This window comes from Prorops nasuta, unplaced genomic scaffold, assembly GCF_024137725.1.
Source record: "Prorops nasuta isolate Cenicafe-Biocafe unplaced genomic scaffold, Cenicafe_Pnas_1.2 PNAS00045, whole genome shotgun sequence".
NCBI classification, from domain to species: domain Eukaryota; kingdom Metazoa; phylum Arthropoda; class Insecta; order Hymenoptera; family Bethylidae; genus Prorops; species Prorops nasuta.
This window is the reverse complement of record NW_027116842.1, coordinates 107,272-129,179: the sequence shown is the minus strand read 5'-3', so window position 1 is coordinate 129,179 and position 21,908 is coordinate 107,272. Positions and strand designations below refer to the sequence as shown.

Below are 21,908 nucleotides of genomic sequence, written 5' to 3'. Positions count from 1 at the left end.
GTTTTTCTCTGACTTTTTCTAGAGCACAAAATGTATAAACAATGAAAGAAAGAACTTTTTATAAAGTTTTCGAGCAACAAGGGTCACCTTGAATTTTTTAAATCGAAACTTATATTTTTTTATTGCATGTAATCGTGCAATTTCACTGGAGAGCTTCCCGAAATCCTCTTTCTCCATCGTTTCATTTTATCCAGTGGTTATTTCCATTTGAAAGTGCGTACTTAGGTTAACGATTGCGTACAGCGGCCACGCACACTGTTTCACGCAAACTGCACATTTACGTGTTTAAATTCGAATTTAAATATCCGGCTAACCATTAAATTAATTAAAAAAAAATTGGGAGAGCTTTTCGTAAAGTTTTTGAAAAGCTGCAAGAATATGAAATGAAAAATACATGTTTCTATGTAAAACATTGAAAGTGACCTTCATAATTTAGACACGTTTATGAAAATTCTATATTTTACAGTAAATTTTATTTCTCGTTCCTTATGACGACTGGTAAAAAATAGTTTGATAAAAATCTCTCGTATGTTTGACCAATTTTGAGATATTTATCTACACACAGAACGCTTATAAACAAATAGCCTGGTCAATTGTCAGGATGAACATCAGACTTACGGTACTACGATATCTCATAGGAAGATTTTAAGCAGTGAATAGCGTAGTAATCAGATTCCATCCAAGTTCTATCGACGAGTGGATGTTCTGGTTCGAATCGATTCGTTTCGTTCGAGCAGGTCGCTGGATCTCGGAGCTTTTTTACTCTCCTACGCAAAAGCGACAATTGCAGGTTACGGATATTCCAAAGGTGTTATATATGTATAGACTCTTAAGTAACAAGAACGAGTTATTCCCGCTCGTATAGGTCTTTACACTCTCGTACAGCAAACTAGCTCGAATTAGATCCAAACCTCTTTGACCGAGAACTTTCCTATGTATATATATATATATATATATATATACGTTTCTCCAAGAAATCATTGACTCGGTCGAGATGGCTGATAAATCCTCTTGCATCCAAATTTAATTCGCCGTTATATATATATATGTTGAAAGAGAGATGCGACGAAAACGGTGAAATTTCCCTTTTCTTCCTCCAGGATTAACGGTGTTATCCCTGTACATCGACTATAAGAAATATCGATTGAAATAAGGTAGGCGTGAAAAAAAAAAAAAAAAAAGACAGGATGGTGTTCACCCAAGCCTTGACCCTGGTCTGGGCGCTCGTGCTTCTTGCACGATGGAGGTCGTACGCACAATGGAACGCTATAACGGATCACCGTTCGCATGTAGGCACCTACTATACCCATACCCATACAAAGAACCGAAGGTTACGCTACTGTGGAGTTTTCTCATGGCCTCGCTTGGTAAACTCTATTCCGGATCCGAAATTTTTTACGATATTCATAATAACAGACATTATATTGTCTACTCTATCGAATTATCCACTGTGCTAATAAGCTGGTGGACTCGCTAATAATTCCACCTATATATATATACTTCTTTTATAATTGTATCTTCACGGTGAACCGTCCCAAGTTTTTTGTACAATTTGTCGAACGTCCTATCGAGATTGATTAATTGAACCGTGCAGTCGTTCGTATATATATATATATATATATATAGGTAAACAGCGCACACACACACACACATGTTTGATTAATCCAACGTGTTCTCGCGTCGCGTCCCTCGTAATTTATAGGATCTAAACCGGCTATATCCGAGACCATGAGAAGGAGAGAAGGAGGCACGAGAAAGGGTCGAAAGGGGAAGGAAAAGGACGAAATGGTATGGCGGAGAGTAGAGGGCAGGAAGTAGCGAGGCAGATCCTAAGTTCTGATAATTCGTTAAAGAGACGATTCTGATGGCTGCGAGGAGGAGCAGCAGTGATCTCAAGGCGATTGCGGAACGTCTGGCTGGGATCTCGAGTTAGTTGCACCGGTGAATCATTCGTCGAGAGAGTTACTTTGGCGCGAAATCGAGGTGGAATTCAGCGCCATTGTGCTTTCGCGCGAAATCTCAGAGAGAGAGATGCGGAAGAATTGATATTGTTGCGTGGACTATGCGCGTGATGCAAGTGGGGCTGGAGCGTGTGTGGGGCGCCCCTCGCGGAGGATGCTGCAGAGACGAACGGCTTGGCTCGACGACGCAGTTTCCGGAACGACGTTTCCTTTAGTCCGATGCCAAAGGAAATCCGGGAATCGACCTCCTTTGTCTTATCCAATTGCGAGTTGCGACGGCTGCAACTATATATACTTCTGGTTATTAGCCTGGTTGTGGTGTATTTCTTAGGATCCGATGAAGGACGACTCTATTAACGGTAGAAAAATGGCCATTTCTCTCTCTCTACACACACACACCTATATATACACGTATATTATACCTATACAGCTTTGCAAAACATTGGCGATGCTTGGAAAAGCGATACTGATAAAGCCGAGTGGGGAAAAGGCAATAAAAGTATTAATCATTGACGTGACAGTCGCGATAAAGTATCGGCAATAGAATTCACTTTGGCTTCGTCTCAACTTGCAATGGAAAGGACGAACCGCTTGATTTATAGCTGCGAGAGACTAGAGAGAGAGTCGTGAAAGGAAGGGTGTAACGAAAAGTGAGGGAAGGAGGAAGAAGAAGAAGAAGAAGAATAAAAGGAGAAGAAGGATGAAGGGTTCCGAGAAGCAGTCCCGAGATATCACTGACATAAGCAAACATCCATTTCTCTGTCGGTACCACCAGCCGCGTACGGCTTGCTCTCGCGCGAGTCGGTCGTAGGAAGGAAAAAATCCCCCCACCCCCTCACCCCTCGCCATTCACCTCTTCTCACCATCGCAACCTCTATCTCCTCCTCCTTTCCCATTTCTACTTTGACTTTCATGATCTTCTCTTCTCTTCCTCTTCCACGGCACCCCCCCCCTCCCTCCTCCTCTTCCTCCGCCTCCCTCTTCTTCATCTCGCGCGCCGCGTTCCTCTTCCGCTGACACAAACGAAACAGGATGCTGCTAAAATATGGCGAAAGCTACATTCATAACAATCTCGCCTCTGATTGCTGTAAAATCTTAAAATATATCATTGCTAACCCGATTCACCCCGGGAAGCACGTGCGCGCTTCTTTAAAAGCAAAACAATCTCTGCGGATCCAAGTATCGCATCTTCGCACAAATTCAACCCCCCCCCCCCCTCCTCTACAAACAAATCATCCCGATTCTCTCCTCTCGACTGCCCGCTGCAAGAAAATATTTCTACGATGCACATACGGGTTTAAAGAAAACGCGTGTTCCTTTCTTTCGACTTGCTTAAAAATTCAGCCTTGACTCTTGATCTTATCTGAGCTGGGAGTCGCGCGAGTGGTTTGCATTTGAATTAGCCCATTAAAACTATTTGGTTTTATCGCAAAGCTGGATATTTGCGAAATATCAGCAGGGTTTCGGTACCGATCGAGACACGAGAGACCCACCCGCAGAGCGAGGATAGAAAATTAACAGAGCTGGAGCTGTTAATTGGATGTACAGCTATATACATACGTATCATATATAAAATATAAAAAGGGACTACATTATAATCTTCGTAAAACATTATTAGCATCGATTCGATAAAAAACCGTTTTAAATATTACAGAGACACGCGTTATCGAAGCATCCACGCCTCGTGTTAAGAAAAATATTTCTTTTTCGCCTCAATAGAATGAAACTCGTGTTACTATATACGTTAATATATGGCGGTAGGTTATAGAAGAATCACGTATTATTTCAAAGCACGCGTATCTCTCGTCATCCATGCAACCGTCATCGAAAGTGACCAAAAAGAAGCGTGCGCTCGCTCGAGTCTATACCAACGGCTTTTACTCATACAAAAAAGAAAGCACTTCCTCCTTCACCTTCCACGTGACACCCACGACAAATCAAATATTTATGTGGTACCGTGAAACGACTTTTAGCGCCGGTCCTTTTATGCCACGAGAAATTTCCTCTGCTTTTCGTATAAGAATGCAAATTCGACCTGACACAAAACCACCGGTGTTTCGTCACACGGTCATGATCCGTTTCTTCAACATCTCGATACGATACTTTTAGAGAGTGGACAAACGCACTATATATACATATATATATATATACAAGGTATTTTCCTAACAGCGGAGCATAGTAGAATCGTGTAAGTTGACTATAGCACCCGGAATGATGGAATCTGAGAGCGCTGATTGGTCAATATTACGTAGTACCAATAACAGATAATAAGCCGTTACCAATAGTTGGATACGAAAAATGAGATTCATCCGCCATTTTGGTGTGGAGAAATGTTTACATGCTAATCCTAGCAGAAAGAGGTGTAAAATGGAGAAATGTCAAATGGTAAGGTTACTATAAAGTAAAAGTTGAAAATAATGAGTGGAAAGTACGAATATTTTTCATTTTCATTCAAAGTATTAAATTTTTACTTTAGTAACGACAACATTTCACATTTTTCCATTTTACACCTCTTTCTGCTACGATCAGCATGTAAACATTTCTCCACATCAAAATGGCGGATGAATCTCATTTTTCGTATCCAACCATTGGTAACGGCCTATTATATGTTGGTACTACGCAATATTGACCAATCAGCGCTCTCAGATTCCATCATTCCGAGTGCTATAGTCAACTAACACGAATCTACTATGCTCCGCTGTTAGGAAAATACCCTGTACATAAATATATATACCGTTGAACCCGCAATGAAGAATCGAGCACAACACCTCGCGTATTTTGCGATAGAAAACTGTAATTTTTCATTATCACGCGCAGTAAAATTGAAGGAAAAGGCAAGGACGAATCACGAACGAAGAATTTTTTTCGTATCTTCTGGTACACGCTATACGTGATCTCATAACAGAGCTCAGACTGTGGGGTCCTGTAACTCTCGTCACGGTGCTTCGAGAGCACAGCCGCTCGGTATTATTATCGTTTTGCGTAACGGAGCGTAAAGTGCGTACCTGGCTGCGACAATGCGCGTATGTACCTTACAGCACAGAGCCGTGTGTAACAATCAGCGCGACCTTAGGAGCGACATGAATAATGCAACAAAGAACGGTCAACGCGAGGATAAGATGCCTGCCACGAAACTCGAGCCCCCCCCCCCCACCCTCCCCCCTCTCTAACCCTCGCAGACTACGCGCTTGCTCGATTATGCCCATTCTCCAATCTCCAAAACAATCACAAAATTCCTCCACGAGTCGTTCGTCGCGTTAAAATTCACTCGAATGTCTTCCGAGAGAATTAACGATAGTCGAGAGAGCCCCCCTTAAGAATAATACTTACGAGGGAGGGGGGTGCAAGTAAATCAAGGGGATCGCGAGATAAAAAGCGAAAACAATATGCTGCAAAAGTGGTGCAAGACACATTAGAGAGCGTTTACCATAGGTATATGGAATAAATATTACGCTCGAGTTTGATGAAGCATTTGAAGGTATAAGAGTGACCGCGGGGCCAATTTTACGCTCGACGAAGTAAAGAAAGAACGGGTTGTGGGCCGTGTCCGCGCTGTGACTCGTCGCGCGTGGAACGAGCCTACTAAGTATCCTCTACAATTTGTAAATCGATGCCGAGAAGATTAATGCCAGAGACTGGACACACCCCTCGCGCGGCTCGCAGAAAAACTTTTATCCACGCCTACCCCCTCCCCTCGGTCATGTACGGAGGCTCCTTCCAATCCCATTAGACTATCATTATTACCTAGCACCAGTCGATCCATCCACGCCCTTCTTCCTTATCGTATTAAAACGCTTTAAAATTGCTTCTTCGTATACACCGGAGATGCACCTTTCGCATTAAAATTACGCGCCGTTATAGTTCCGCAGGAAGCCCTTCCCCACACCTACCTCGTCAATTAGATCACACGGCGACTCTACCACACGTTCACTGGAAAACCCATACCAACCCCCACGATCTCTACGATATACGTACGTATACAATCCAAACTTTCTTTCGTCGCCTATTCAATTTGCTGATCGATCGGATCCTGCAATATACCGTGTACCTATATCAAACCTGCCAAGGTAATGGAGGTTATGTACAGGATACACACATATATGCACGTACGGAAAAATCCAAAGGTTTTCATCGCTCCTCGCTGCATTTTGCCATTGGGTATAATTTGTACAGCACGGTAAAATGGCAGTGAATATAGCGTGGTATTATTCGCGGAAAGAATAATGACGTTGCCGACTATAAACACCGTGATTTGTCATTGGGTACATAAGGTACGTGGCTAATTAAGGCAAGAGAAAGAGACGGAGGAAAATAAGTGTCGGTGGTTAAGAAGTGCCATTCGGCCTTGGCAATTGTAATAAGAGGTGCGCCCGATACACCCTCTGAGCAAGAAACAGCGCTGGAGCCGTTAAGGAGAGTGAGCCATCGAGGCATCAAGGCTCTCCCGAGTATCAGGTTGCGCTTATTGTCCACGATCTAGTAGCGTATCCTTCGGAATAAACCAGGTGCTTTTCTAGCACGTACGCAGGTATTATCTCCTGCATTTGTCACGTCATTTATTTTTACTGCTCTGATAACAGCCGTCAACGCCATTGCTCGTCTATAAACGCGCGGACCACACACGGAAAACACTCGCCATTAATACCTTCCTCGACGAATCTTTAAAACGCTTGAAAAAGAAATTCATATTCCTCTGTTCTTGCAAACTCCATTTTCTTCTTATTATTAACCTTATTAAAATGGGGGGGGGGGGGTGAATCTACGATACGATATATAATTTTAGTGTGAATTATTCCTTGTAATCGCAAAGATTAAACTTTTTTTTTTTACTATAAAATTCTTCTCTTCTGTAATTTCCACGGCAAGATGCACGAAAGCTGTTATTGATATACAGTCGCGATAAAATAGAAGAGTATACAATGTTTATAGAAGCTGATGTGCTTTGATGTTCGAGGAAAGATTGGGAGAAATAATAAGGCGTCAACTTCGGAGAACTGCTAATGTTTTCTTTTTTTTTTTCGTTGAAAGTCCAAGCCCTGTGTTTACAAGTGTAGAGACGCACACGTATGCAAATGTTGGCCGTGTGTTGGAGCCCCACCCCCCCCCCCCCCCCCCCACCGTATTCGTATTGTTTGACAACAGATGAGTCACTTTGAAAACAAGACTCGATACGCCAAGTGAAAAGGAACGCGGTATGTTTCCGATCGCGTTCGTTTTTCTCGGGATATACGCTTTCGTCCACGGAAGGTCGTGGTTCGCCTTGGAGTCGACTTGGCCCAATTTGGACGACGTTTTTTCCACCGTTCGATCTTCAACTGACTCCAACTCTGACGCATCGCGCGCACCAACTTTCGTGTAATCGAGAGTCTCCTTTTAGGCGATGAAAACAAACGCGATCGCTTCTACTTTTGTACATTCAAAAACTCATAATCCAACCAGACGAGCGGAACTGTGTTTTTCCAAGTCCAATAATTAATCGCGCGTTAGGTCTCGAAAAATAAACAATGAAGAGTTTTATTATTCCTCTCATCGATGCACTTGTAATTGCCCCAGACATTCGTAGAAGGAACCGGATGCTCTTATTACTTATCCATTAAAAATCACTCGTTTACGTTTTTATAACGATCATTCGTGTTCCTTCACTCGTAGTACAAGCGTATTTTGATTGCAAGTGACACGGGATTAACGCAATTCCATTATGAAAATAAGATGGTAATTATAATTACGGATGAATCGACTTCCGAATGTACGTAATCGATATAAGCTTCGTATAGCAAGTCAACGAACCAAGTTGATTGAATAAATACAGCGCGGTGGTTGCGCCAGAGAGAGAGAGAGAGAGAGCGAATATAATACTCGGAGAGAAAGAGATTTGTTTGGATTTTATCGAAAGGTGCAATTAAAAGGGGTAATACGCAATTAAACGCGACGACAGACTTGCATTCTTGGACCAATGACTTTTCGAAGGTGCTAATTGTTTGTTCGACGAGCAAAAAAACTTCAGTGAAAATGTTTCTCGGTCTCGCCTACTCCTTATCGAAGCATTGAAAAACCTACTGCCTTCTATAGGCCTACTAACCGGGAATCAACGGCCCACGTGCTACGTGCCATGAGACGTGCGTCAGGATCGAACATACGGGCTACCTTTGCTTTCCTATACATGACACCTACTCGAGCAATGCGACTCTCGACCCACGCAACGGTAAGTTCGTTTAACCGAACGATGAATTATTAGCTTCTAATGGCTCGAGGAGACCTCAGCAATTTATCCTCATTTCCTTCTTCTCATCCAATCCCGATGGTTTTCCCTTTTTCTCAATCTCGCATCGGTAAGATCAAACCAACCACATTCACCTGCGAATATTTGCCGTTAATTAAAGGATATTGAATAGAAAAACGTTTATATCGTAGCCGCAGGATATACCAAATGGCACTCGACTGGTTCGAGTCGTTGGCAAAGTTTCAGAATTGTTACGATGCCGATCTTCGATGTACGCGTATATGGTATGTAATCTGGCAAAGAAATTAAGGAGAAGTTTATTCTTATCGGAAATAACTCGAAAGAGATAGGGTGCTTTCTTCGTATTTTTCTTAATTTATCAAAAAGATTGGGAAAAAAGGATCGAGAGAGCCTCGGATAAGATTTCCAAATACTCCGCGGTGTATATCAGTCTCGGTCACGAATTCTGAGTGATCGTGCATCCGGATCGATAGCTCATAAATAAATCATGAAATAGATGTTACAATGCCCCGGCTCGTTACTGCGTTTATATCATGGGAGAGAATAAGAGACGCGCGCGTCCCGAGCGTTTGACAAACTCTTTGGAATATTCCAAGCGGCGTTATATGGATTTGCGCGACGTGTCTCTTCTTCAGGGTCCGTTGCTGGGTCCGAAACGCACCCACGCGTAAATCCACCACATTTTTCTCTAGCTCCGTAAATTATCATCGAAATACCTGCACACACGACGAATCCGTGCGTACTCGACGCTTAATTTTCCTTTCGGAACAGTGACATGTTCAATTTAGTCGTCGTTTCTTCAGCGATAAATTTGCTTGCGAGACCAGATATCAATCTCTGCGCTGTTATTGCTTCATTCTTCGGCACGATATATGTTATATAGAGAAACTATAAAACGCGCGCGCGCGTATTACAAAAGCTCGCGGAACAACCTACGACACTTTCCTTGGGCAAAATGCAACTTTGTAGCGTACACCTTCCCTGCATGCGCACGATATCACGTGTATGATACTCAATTTAGCAATATCGCCAATAACTGCATGGCAATGATGCATGAATTAACATAGATTCGAGTTTTTGCGGATCACACGTGCTTCTTGAGAAAAGGCCTACAGCTGATTCTTACCGCGACGCATATATATATATACATGTATCATTAAAAGAGACTTTTTTCTCCACGATGAATTTTCAAAAGCATCGAGATTGCCACGATCTTCCCGAAAGCGCCTAAAGGCTCTGTGTATGCTAATGAGGGATAATTATAATAATTAAAATGCTGTACTCACCTTTTTCAAATGTTTGTTCACCCATTTCGTGAAGGTCTTCTTTTGTATAGCGTCTCGTTCGTCTGTAACCATACAAACAAACCGATAAAAACAACACATTCGAGTGCAATTGATCCTGAAACATTAAACGAACAATGCTTAATTACAATGTAAAAAGGAGCTTTCCGACAAAAGACGTCTCTTTTCATTGTCCTCTCATCGTTAAATCATATACCATTGATATACACACACGTACGTATAATCGTTCCGTTAGAAACGATCATCGCTTATCGAACGCGAGAAGTAGCTTAAACTTGAATCACTCTACGCAAAATAATGCCTCTTTTTCTACTGGAAAAAACACAAGCTATACTTTGCTTTTTTCACAGTAGTAGCTCACTGTACAAGAGCGAGGAGAAATTAATGATTATTCCCCGGTGATAAATGGCAGTATCGCAACTTAAACGTGGAATATCTCTCAACGTCCAAGCATCTGTGCGTACACATCTTATTAACGTGGGTCTGAATAAGTATATGAAAAAGAAAGGATGGAGAGGCAAGATATTTGTCACTTTGTCTTATTCATGGTACATATATATATAGATTGAAAGAAAGTGTCGATCAGTGATTATATTGGCACAAGCAATGGAGGACGTACGGTAGCAAAGACACGAAGAACCTCATCGATGTACCACCATACCACGAGACAATGGTATCCTCCTCGGGATTTGTCAAGATTCGCCGAGAGGCTAACGGGTCGCAGGCAGGAATTCCAAATAGCAGTCTTACTCCCATATATTCCGTAAGGATTCGTGCTAATGGACTGCGAAGCTACGGCCGCGAATAACTATACAGAGTCGAGGTCGTAGTTCGTGTCATGACTGCAGGGAGTAATGTGCAACGACTCGTATATTAGCAGTCGCGACTCGCAGCTTGGCTCGTCGAGAGTCGCGATGACGAATCACGATAGCTGAAGAAGCCATCTGCTCTCTCCGTTCGCGCTACCATGCACCGATTCGATGTCAATGGCACGGAGTGGTAAAACAAAAAACACGAGTGACCATTTGATTAATAACGTATATGTAGAAGAGACTATGTCGGATTCTTTCGGACCACTCGTTTCTCCGTTAGAATTGACCCGCAGAGAGAATGAGACCACGTGTGTCGATTTGCAATCGTTCAAAATTAAACTCGACCTTTCGAGATATTCCCATATATATATATATATATATACAGATGTGATATCGCATTGCCAGACTCGACGTTGTACTTGATTTTCCGAAAAAATGCTCGGGCTACACACGTGGTTTCTGTCCGCCCGCCCTCGCAGCTTGCGCGAGGGCTCGAGTATCCATCATGCATGCACGAGCCTCCTCCTCAGCCTTTGGGATTATCTCCTATCGCGCTACACCATGCACCGCGATCCAGCAATAACCTATTGACTCATAACGCGAGATTTTTCTATTCGGTTACGAAACATCGATGCAGTGTCAACTCTATCAATTATACCGAAGGATCAAGCGATGATGCTTTAATAGGAGGCACGAATTGTAGATTTAAATGGCAAATATATATGTATATATATATCTATATATATAGTGTTACCGATATAGTGCTGCTGCATCCAGCTGGATTCAATTACGTCTCAAATCCTCGAAGAAGACGATGAAGAAGACATTACCAACCATGTAATTGTGCTTGTTAACACTGTTACTATATGTATATAGTATACCATATTGTGTATAGCAACTGCAGTATATACACATACGCGTTACGTTTAATTATCGTAAAGCATGCGATAATAAGCATATTGTGATATATGTTTAAAATTTTGTTCTTTATGATACGTTTGGTATTTTCTTTTTTAACATAGATCGTGTACCATATGTTGGATAATATATCGAGTCGATCTAGTGATATATAATTATTGTACGAGATGCGTGATAATGATTGGAAAGAATAACGATATATGCGTAATGAGAGAATTAAGATGCAGCAATTGGGATGTCATCATCGACGATCGTGAAACGCAAGCAGCAGCAACGGAGAGAGAGAGAGAGAGAGAGAGAGAGAGAGAGAGAGAGAGAGAGAGAGAGAGAGAGAGAGAGAGAGAGAGAGAGAGTGGTATAGGTTTTAAAACGCATTCCACCGTTCAGTCACCCTCGAAAGAGGCTTGTCTAAAACGCTTCGACGATTTAAACTATTTTAAGTGGTGGCCTCTCGAAGATAGCAGGGTTTATTGAGTGCTACCTGTTACGTGGGAGTAAACCCTGATAAACCTCGAGTTTCACCACGCTCGCTGTTATTTTCTAATCATATTTTCCTGAAGCCCCTCCTAATCTCCCGCTCTATAAAATTTAAAACCCCTGTCGAAACAATAATAATGAAAAATTCAAGCAAAACTACACTTTCTACGTTAAAAACATTTACCATTCATTCGCAAGTAGGTATCATTATCTATGTAGAATCCCATTCCAAAGTAACAATGGATTCTCATTTATCGTGCACATTGATTCAACGATGAATTTCAAGCGTTGTAAAATCTTAATATCCCGGCCACATCGCACAAATATCACAATAACTTTGCACTCTGTTCGACGATTGAAAGCATGCGAGCCAACATCTGTTTCAGACAGATTAATTTACCCTGCTGTGAATCCTTCGACCTACTTTTCTAGCCTATCGACAGTCAACGTGTACCCGAGATTCAGGTTGAATTCTGTATATAGAAATCGGACAGATTGGGAGGTTCGACGTGAGAGACAGCACGCGATTCGTTAAATCGACCCGTACACATTGCAGCAATCGGTACATTGTCTCTCATATACGGTACGTCGTAAGTTTCATTAAGTAATTTTCAGAAGATGAGAGAAAAAGATACGACGAGAGCTACGAAGAGAGATATATGATCGAATATAGGAGAACGGAAACGCGCGCGAATTATGGCTTAAAAACGGCTGAAACGGAAATGAACGGTTACAGGTGACTCGACCCGTAAGACGAAACCAATTCCAATCGCGATCATCGGAATATCGCGTATCACCTGCGTAATTCGAGTCGCGGCTGCGAGGAAGCTCGAAATTATTCAGATATATATATGTATATGTATATACATACGTAACGCCAATAGAATATCACTAGCGCAGAACGATTACAATATATGCTGCGTGGGTTGATTTTCATTGACTGCGCGTTACGATACGCCATTCATCATCGTACAAACCCAGAGCCTATCGCTCTTTACCTAAACATTTATGCACATACACCTTCAACTTTGCCCTCTTATAGCGGCCATTATCGATCCTTAAAACCCATCAACGTACACGCGTGTATAACGATTGTTCCGTTGTTCTCAACGTCCGATTTTATACGCTAAAATCCGACGACGCACAAAATTCTCCCCATTTTTCATGTTAAATGAAAACAGATTTATACATAAATGTATATATGTGTGTGTGGTTTTTCCCATAGGGATGAAAAGTTGCAGCAAATAAGGGAGCGAAGGATCGAGAAACGTACGTGTTTGAAAAGACATTAGGGCAGTCTCGATTGCGCGTATCGGTCACGGTTCGTGCCGTCGAGGAAAAGGAACATTTTTACGCTTAATCAAACGACACGTACACGCATGAGCATGTTGAAACCTTCTTTAGCTGGTTTAATACAAGAATAAGACGGCGATGAGAAGAGACGAAATATCATCGGCGATATTTCAACTATTCGCCTTCTTACGTATTTATGACAATGGAATTGGTTTTTCCAAGGAGGCGTCCTTGCGATTTACGATGCGCATTGCGCGCGCCTCTATAATAGCGAGCCTCGCCTCTATGGCTGTGAGAAGATTATTATATATATATATATATATATATATATATATAGTGCGTTGGTAGAAAAGAGCAAAGAGTTTAAAAATTCAATTTACACCAAAACGATCGCTCGAGCGTAAAATAGAGACTACGATGTCGAAGCAGTGGTTCTCAAACTGTATACATACAGTGTGAAATAGCTATAGAATACACTTGGCGAGGACGCTCGTGCGCGATTACGTAAAGGAAATCGCTTTTGCGCGATTGGCAGAAGCTTTGCTTCTATTTGCAACGCGAATACACACAAGCTGAGTATAGACACCCGTACATACGTATAGGCACGCTCCGTCGCCGAGAGCTCCTGAATTTGCTCAGCTGGAATTTGCTCGCGACTACCGAGTACCACCGGCCTCTGACGATTCGCTCCTCCGTCTTGCGAAATCTCGCCGAAAGATGACGAGAATCACGCGCAAGGACTCCGAATGACCGCGTCACAATGGTTGCATGAATTTGCCCGCTCGATGGATCGACGATCCCAAATTGCCGGCGTGCAACACCCACGCGTGTCGCGTACATTGATTACAGGTGCGCAAGGGCGTGGTGGCGGCGTGTGACGTCACGTGGGTGATTCCCACATGCATCGACGAGTTCACTCCGATCGACTCGCAGCGCGCGCCTCGCGGTGACCGATCGACGCGATTATAAGCGGAGAGAACAGGTGTGCGACCTCGCCCAACTAATGGACCATGCGCGATGCATTTTCTTACTAACTATGGTAAATATGTGCTTAGCGGATATGCCGCATCGACTACCAAACTTATTTCTTTCTTTCTTTTTTTTTTTTTTTTTTTCACGCTCCACGAGACTCCGTACTCTCGCCGTCAGTTTTCATTCTTCGCCGTGATAAAATAATTGAATGTTGCGTGCGCTTGTTAATGACAAAATTCATTTATCAATCGATCCATTAATTATGGGATTACGTAATTGGTTAAATCATAACTGCGAGACAAGAGTATATCGTATCGTTGGCTGGTGACTGTATGAGAAATTTTAATCATTGTTTATGCTTATATATATGTGCGTGTGTGTGTATACTAATTAATAATCTCGGAGAGTCAAGATGATTCGTGAGGAGATAACACTATTGTGCTATAACACAGTGGTAAGTATGCTCGCAATATATAATCCAAGCTCATATCACGTATCTTTATCGATAATTTATGACATTTCGACCGCTTTAGGATCAAACACGAATCTTTGTTCTCAAATACACGCTTAAACACTCTTGAATATAAGAGAAATAGCAGAATCTCGTAAAAACGGACAGTAATGAGCGGAACGATAAAATGTCATTAATTACGATAAAGCACGTATAACCGACACTAATTGCTCTCATGGTGGATATAATTATCAATCGGCTCCAATGGAGGAAACGATGCCACGGCTTGATACACAATTCTTCAATAAGTCATAATTGTACCATCAATCGCCACGAAGCAGAAGAGGCTAAATATATATATATATATATATACGTAAGTGTCGAAAAACAAGATAGATATTTACTTTTCCACGAAATCTTTCCGCGTGTAATAATAATGCGACTATACGAACAAATTTAAAATAGAAGAAAAAAAAAAAAAACACAAACAAACTAAAATTGAACACAAACAAATGCTAAAGAAAAGGGTATAAACGTTAGAAAATTTGTCTAAAAAGTTAGTGTTAACTGTATCACACCACATGCTGCTAAGAGAAATCAAAATCAAAATCAAAATCAAAAACAAAAATGTAAAAATCTGTAAAAAGCTTGCCGCCCGATGAAAACTCATCAAACTCGAAGCACGACTAGAGATTAAAACCAATTTCGACCAATCGATCAAAGAGACAAGATGAAACCATCGGAAAAGACCGAGCAATACGTGAATCGGACTTTCCATACACAAGTCTTGAGATCGATTAGGATTTGTCTATATAGCGAAGCGGTACATGGCCGAGTATTAGAATTTCTTGAGTACGTATAGGAGGGGGGAGGGAGGGAGGGAGGTGGTGTTGTTGGTCGAGCCACCAGACGAGAGAGAACCAGGTGAGAAAAAACATGAGCCTTGGTATATATATATATATAGTCGAGAGAGCATGCCCACCTACCGTGCGCTTCGATGAACATCGCCCAGCAACCCCAGAAAGCCTGAGGGTAGCCTGGACGTCGTACTCGGAGCTCATCCTCCTCCTCGTTCCTATCCCCGTTGCTCATTCTTCCATCATCGCCCTCAACCCTCTCACCATTTCCCACGTGGATACCATCATTCCCATTCTGACCTTTGAACATGGAGAGCGACTCCTCGTAGCCGTGCTGAGATCTCTGCTCGCGATGATGTTCGGCCACGGTGTCCGCTGGATCGAATCCCAGCCTCTCTTTGTAGTAGGCTTGGGTCGACATATTGCTCTCGCTGTTGTTGCTGTTTCTGCTGCCGATGTGCGTGCTCCGACTCGAGCAAACTATCAACGAGGATCGGGCATTCACTGGAGATTTTCACTCGCGCGCATCGCACTTCCAATCCGTCTTGGAGCCTGCACTTTCCCAAACTTGTCCGCGCCGATATATCTCCCTCTGAATATTTACACAATTTATCGCTTGCTCAGGATATGCCAAACTTGTCGTCGGCGGCGGCAACCTTTGTCCCGTTGGTAAACTTGCAGCTCGACCCTTCTATATACCGATGGGAAATATCGAGTTCCGTTTCGTTGCCTCGATTACCTCTCTTCGTCCCCTTATATTATATCTGTAATATTGCAGTGTGTGCCGTGTTATGTACGCTCCTGCCTCTTCGGTATAGTCTCTACTCATCTATATATTACTAAGAGTTATGCGTTTCGATCGAACGCACTTTTTTATTTGTGATTTATGTAAAATTAGTCTTGGCGTTATATGTATACTTGGGAGATATTAGTCGATCCCGATGAGGATTCTCGTGCGAAGCATTTATGCATTAATTATATATCGTTATATACCATCCGCGTTAGGCCGTAAACGATTTATTTTCTTTTCTCTCGGAAAAGAGGTTAGTAAAAACTTGGCAAAAACACTTTTTCGTTTCTTGCTAAATCCCATCCACCACCCTTCGTTATAAATAATTCCCCGACGATATGGCACTGTGAATTCTCTTCCGCGCGAAACTCTGTACTATTTTGTCAAAATACTCGAGAGCTTCGCAGAATGCAAGTTTGTTTTCCTTCTTGAAAGCAGATCCAGCGATAACGCCGCTTCTCGTCGAGTTCCCGCTTCCCCGCTGATTCGCAATGCTGCCAAAGGAGAAATGAAAAAAAAAAAAAAAAAAGAAGCAAATTGTAACGAAAATATATGGTAAATCCGTGAAAGAAAAGAAAACGGCGAGATTCCATTAAATCTGCTTCGAGACGTATCGCCTAAATAATCTACAACGATAAAAGTACGCGGCTTGATTCGAGGAAAGTTTAACATTCCAATTGCATTACACCAACCGAGATACGTGATTGTATTTGAAAACATTCGCGGATGTTAACTCATCCCTGTACTAAGAAAATTCTAAATAAGTAGCGTGAACATTGAGAAAAAGGCAGGAGGAATACGCGGCAAAAAGTTGGTAAATTTTGTGGGAACGGCAGAAAAGTTGGTAGAAATTGAGGAAGAAACGCGAAGAACGCTGCGAGACAGTTTGCACGACGACGGAAAGGAGATACGATAACCTTGAAAAATGCATAAACCTTAAAGGGATCCGACCGCTGCTGAACAAGAGCAATTATAAGAGATTGCGAGCACCAAAGAGATCCTTAGGTTTTACATTTTGAAAAGGATCCGTGTCCACACACCACGACAAGAGTCGATATATCTGTAGGTTGGAGAAAATAAACGAGTGCAAGTTGAGACGAAAGGAAATTCTAGCCGTGTGCATCGGTCGGCACTGAGAGAGCTCGGCAGTGAGCGAGCAACGCAGAGAGAAAGGAACAATGCTGCTGCAGCAGAAGAGTTCCATGAAACGACGGTAATCAATTTTTTTATCGCGCTTATTAAACAGTTCCGTCATGACGTAACGCGATGAGGTAGTATATCGGGCGATTAAACGCGTGGTACTGGGACAAAAACTAGAGCGGTGGGAAGAAAGAAATTCGGCAAACATCCAACGGAGCGAGGATGTGAAATAGCCCAATTTCGTCATTGTTTCTCTCGAGAACTCGTTAATAAATACTTTTCTGCCAGCTGCCTTTAACCCGATATGGTCTACGCAAAAGAAACTCTTCTCATTCTGATTTACAGTAACTCGTTAAGCCAAAAAAACATTACGAGGTAATTTCCTTATAAGGTGCGTTTTGTCAAAAGGAAATGACTGTCCAAACGGTGATGTCATTGCTACGTTAGTCATTACACTCTTTTGCACTTGGCTGTAATCACTTATCCGAGCAATAACCCATTCCACGAGAATTGTCTCAAAATACGTTTTCTGCTCAAACGCTGCTCGACTTGGTGTTAACACGGAGAGAGAGAGAGAGAGAGAGAGAGAGTCGAGATTTTAAAGCACGCACACACTGAGAGAATCACGTCTATTACACTATAAAAATCTATCAAACAGCTGACCGGCATTTGGCAGCCTTTCCAACGCAGTCCAACTGACACCGAGAAGAGAAGTACCAAACGATTACCAACTGACTGTCCCGGAAACACGTGGATCGATCCTCGCATCGAGGCACAAATCCTACTAACACAATTACCACTGATCCTTCACCCCCCAGGAACATTAATTCAAAAATAAACAATGAAATACAGTGGAAAAAAATTTACTCTCCTTTTCCATCCACGAATATACGATGATACGTGCAAAAGTTCACTCCGATGGCAGAAGCCCTCGATTCGTCATCGTACGCGAAGCGAGCAGAATGAAAAACGATTATCAATTATAATCGTATATATATATATATATATATATATAGCTCTTTATTAAAGGCAAAAAGAAACACGCGTACTACGACAGTTACGCAATTTAAAAGGCACATGGTGAGACCAGGCGATAAGATAAAATTTGTGAAAGCAGAGTATATCGATACGTTGCGCCGATTAAATGATTTCCCGAGAAGAGAGAAAGATAGCGTGTTAAAATTGCGTTAATATCGTCGCAATAACGTTTCTACTCAGAGGCAAAAATACTTTACGACGATTGGATGTGTGCAGGAAGCTTCGATTAACGATACACAGCGACACATTGATCATAAATGCAGGAATATCAAAATTTGACACGCACGTTCATCACATTTGTTTGTCCGATCAAATTGCGCGGTGTTAATCGCGCGAATTAGCGATTGGAAGCGAGAGAGAGAGAGAGAGAGAGAGAGAGAGAGAGAGAGAGAGAAGGAGAACTAGAAGAGAGACGATTGACGTTGGGAGAGGCAAAGAGTTTGGTGTCGCGGGGCGAGCCGATACAATGTTTGAGAGTGAAAATAAAAGCGTGCTGTCGGTTGTGGCAGCAAAGAGGACGAGGAGAGGAGGGGTGGAGGAGACGGGACACGGGAGCAACTGCCGGGGAGCGCGATTGGCGAGCGCCGACACTGACTGACTAACCGACTGACTGTCCATGAAGCGCGTGGACGCGACACTGAGAGCTGAAACTGGCTGAAAGTGGCGAGAGAGACTGTCGAGAGAGCTCGAGAACTGTTCGAGACGACCGGAACGGACCTTAGCGCGATCGGGAAGCCCGCATATGGTAATCCAGGAACGCCTGAGTGTGGGTGTCGTCCTCTGGATCCAGCCGACTCGACCAATCATCGACCGTCTCGCGTCTCACCTCGTCCAATCGCGGTCAAAGCCTCGATCACTCGCGCTACCACTTTGCAGCTTCGTCTCTCCTCTCTCTCTCTCTCTTTATAACGCGTAACTCCCTCTCTCTATACCAATTCCAATAATTAAGAGAGAGAGAGAGAGAGAGAGAGAGAGAGATTATGATTTTCCTACTCTGACGATTCTCATGTTGGTGATACGCACACGACGCGTCACCAATTCCCTCTCTTCCTCCCTAAATAACATTCCTTTATTTCTTTCGGGCCCAACACACTCGTGCGTCCCGTCCCGAGACGCGCGACGCCTCGCTCGAAACTATTTCTTCTTCCTTCCACGACACAGGAAATCTGGTCTGTATTAACGTAACTCGGCTGGATAGAAGAAGCCCCATTATCCCTATAGCTTTTATTGCCCCTCGGTGTCAAATTAAATCACTTTCGTAACGTACAGCAGCTACAGCATCCACGAGATACACCACGTGCTCGCATTATTCAAACTCTCGCTATAATTGCACCGCGAGTAATAGCGCGACTATATTCCAAACCTTGTATCATATATGAATAGAAACGAGAGAATCGAGGACGTTATCGGTCCACCGATGCTGTAACGAGACTCGATTCTGCATTGTTCAATCAAATGTTAATTATATATATAAAAGCAGCTTTGCTGTTACGTATACGAGTGATTTTTTCTTCTCCGCTGTCTTTGCCTCGTTATATATCGGTCGAAAGAGATGGTACTTTGCGCCAGTGATGCAATTACGGTAGAAAAAACAAAGCGGTAGGTGTTGGTTGTATGTACATATATTCTATTGTGTGTGTATATATAGGTATAGAGAAGACACGCTCCGCATTTGACATTGATATGACGGGCGAGCGTGCGATAGCATCATCCATCGGTCTCTCTCCCCGTGTATACTCTTGTATACATATACAAAAGCTATGGGCGAGAGCCCAGTCCTCATCCTCGCAAAGTAGATTTCTCTCGAAAGAGCGCGTTTCATTCAGAACGTTCCGAGGCAAGGTCGACGCCATTCCACTCATAAACGGGATTCTGCGAGAGCGTCGCGCGCGCGTATCTAGAGGACCCAACCTTCCTATATATATATATATATACACACACTCTCGCAATAATACACTTTTACACCATACGGTATATATTTAATATAGACGACTAAAACACGTGTGTTGCGCGCGGCGATATGCCACACTTTTTTTCTTCGATTATCACACTATATTTTTTACAGCTGCCACTACTCTACCCAACGCGATTATAAATCAAGCTTAAGGAATCTATAAGATCGATATATTACAGTTTCCACGCGAAGCTCGACTTTGTAATCCTCTTGATCCTCGATGAAATTTAACTTTGTTATCTCTCAACTATCAGCCGCTCGCGTGTTATTCCTCCGATTAATTATATCCGAGGATTTTTTAATCTTCAAAGAAATTAATAAAGAATATATCGTATATATATATATATATTGGGTATGATTTAACTCGGCTATATTTTGATTTCACGGTATAGGAATATAGATTGGGTGCACGCGTACGATTCTCGGACATTTCCCGACATCTATACTAATAACGTACTAACCGCGGAAAGTCAAGTTTAGCGAGACGTATATTATTAGGAAGGCGGAGAGTCATCAGGGAAGTGAATAAATTTTCGGCAGTAATTTCCAGGCGTCGTATCCATTTACCCAACACTCGTATTTCTCGAGAACGAATAGAGTTGTCCGCGAGTCGTGGTTAAGCTCCGCGGTCTGCATCTTTGGAAAGAATTAGCTCGGAGGCTGAGAACGTTTGCTCCGGTACATTGCTCGAGAATTGCAGCGTTTCCTTTTAGGCCTGTTTCGCTCGTGCGCGCGCGACCTATTTTCAGATCCGAGAGGCGGCAACTTTTTGACAGTAGTATGCAATAAACTGCTACTTGCCCGCAGCACTAATTACTTCGTTCCGTCGCTATCGTGCGCATTGCAGATGCAAATACACATATCGAGCGAGAGAGATGGATTTTTAGGTGGAAGACTAATTCGAGGAATCTCTTTAGAGATATTTATCTATATACGTGTAATTGTTATGCAAAGCTCGCGTTATTGTTGCTACAGGCGGAATAAGTTAGGAACACAGCTCGCGTGTGTATATAAAGATGGCGTTGTACGATCGGTAAGAGATTATTGAGTGGTTTTAAAGGAAACATACCTAACGGTACCTTGCGAAAGTAGAGGCGTTCCCTGCTCGAAATAATCTTTGAGGACGGAGCGCACCTGTCCCTTTGATACCGCGAAATTCGATTCCCCAGATTGTAACATGAACGATGAAAGTATGAAATTTTGTTATATATCGCTGGTACTACGTTGCATCCTCCTGGTAAATACGATCGACGAATTCTTCCATCTATCTTATCTCCATTTGAAGAAAATTTTAGTCACGTTTAATAATTTTCTATCCCTTGTATTATTTAAAAAAGCAAACGTTCCTTTCTCTATGAAACGAGCGAAAGGTTATAATACACCTGTGGATTCTCATTATATAATCTCGCTAATTATGTTATACCAAACTATATATAAATATAGGTCGATAAGGAGGTAAAAATTCCTTTGCGCAGAGTATTCGACGTTAAAGAAATTGCTTGTAGCAAATATAGCACATGACCATTCGTTAAAATACGTATGAAACTGTTGCTTCCTGTACTTTATCTATCAACAAAAACCACGCTTCCTCCCAGTCCATTATAATTAGCCACATTGCAATAAACATATAACCTACGAGTATGTATAGCGAAAACAAGCAACAGTGGTCTTAGTTCTCTTTGCAATTGAGCGACCTGAAA

The 21,908-nt window shown here is 42.4% G+C and overlaps 1 protein-coding gene across 1 annotated transcript in view; it reads right to left on the bottom strand.

The window, feature by feature from the left end:
- Positions 1-16,183, bottom strand: part of shot (dystonin-like protein short stop) — an 82,629-nt gene extending 66,446 nt beyond the window's left edge. Inside the window, exons 1-2 of the mRNA XM_066744474.1 lie at positions 15,587-16,183; positions 9,489-9,550 (exon numbers count right to left, since the gene is read on the bottom strand). Coding sequence (XP_066600571.1) covers positions 9,489-9,550; positions 15,587-15,707 — 183 coding nt within the window. The 5' untranslated portion in view covers positions 15,708-16,183. The remainder of the gene's footprint in view (positions 1-9,488; positions 9,551-15,586) is intronic.
- Between the last annotated feature and the right edge of the window lie 5,725 nt (positions 16,184-21,908).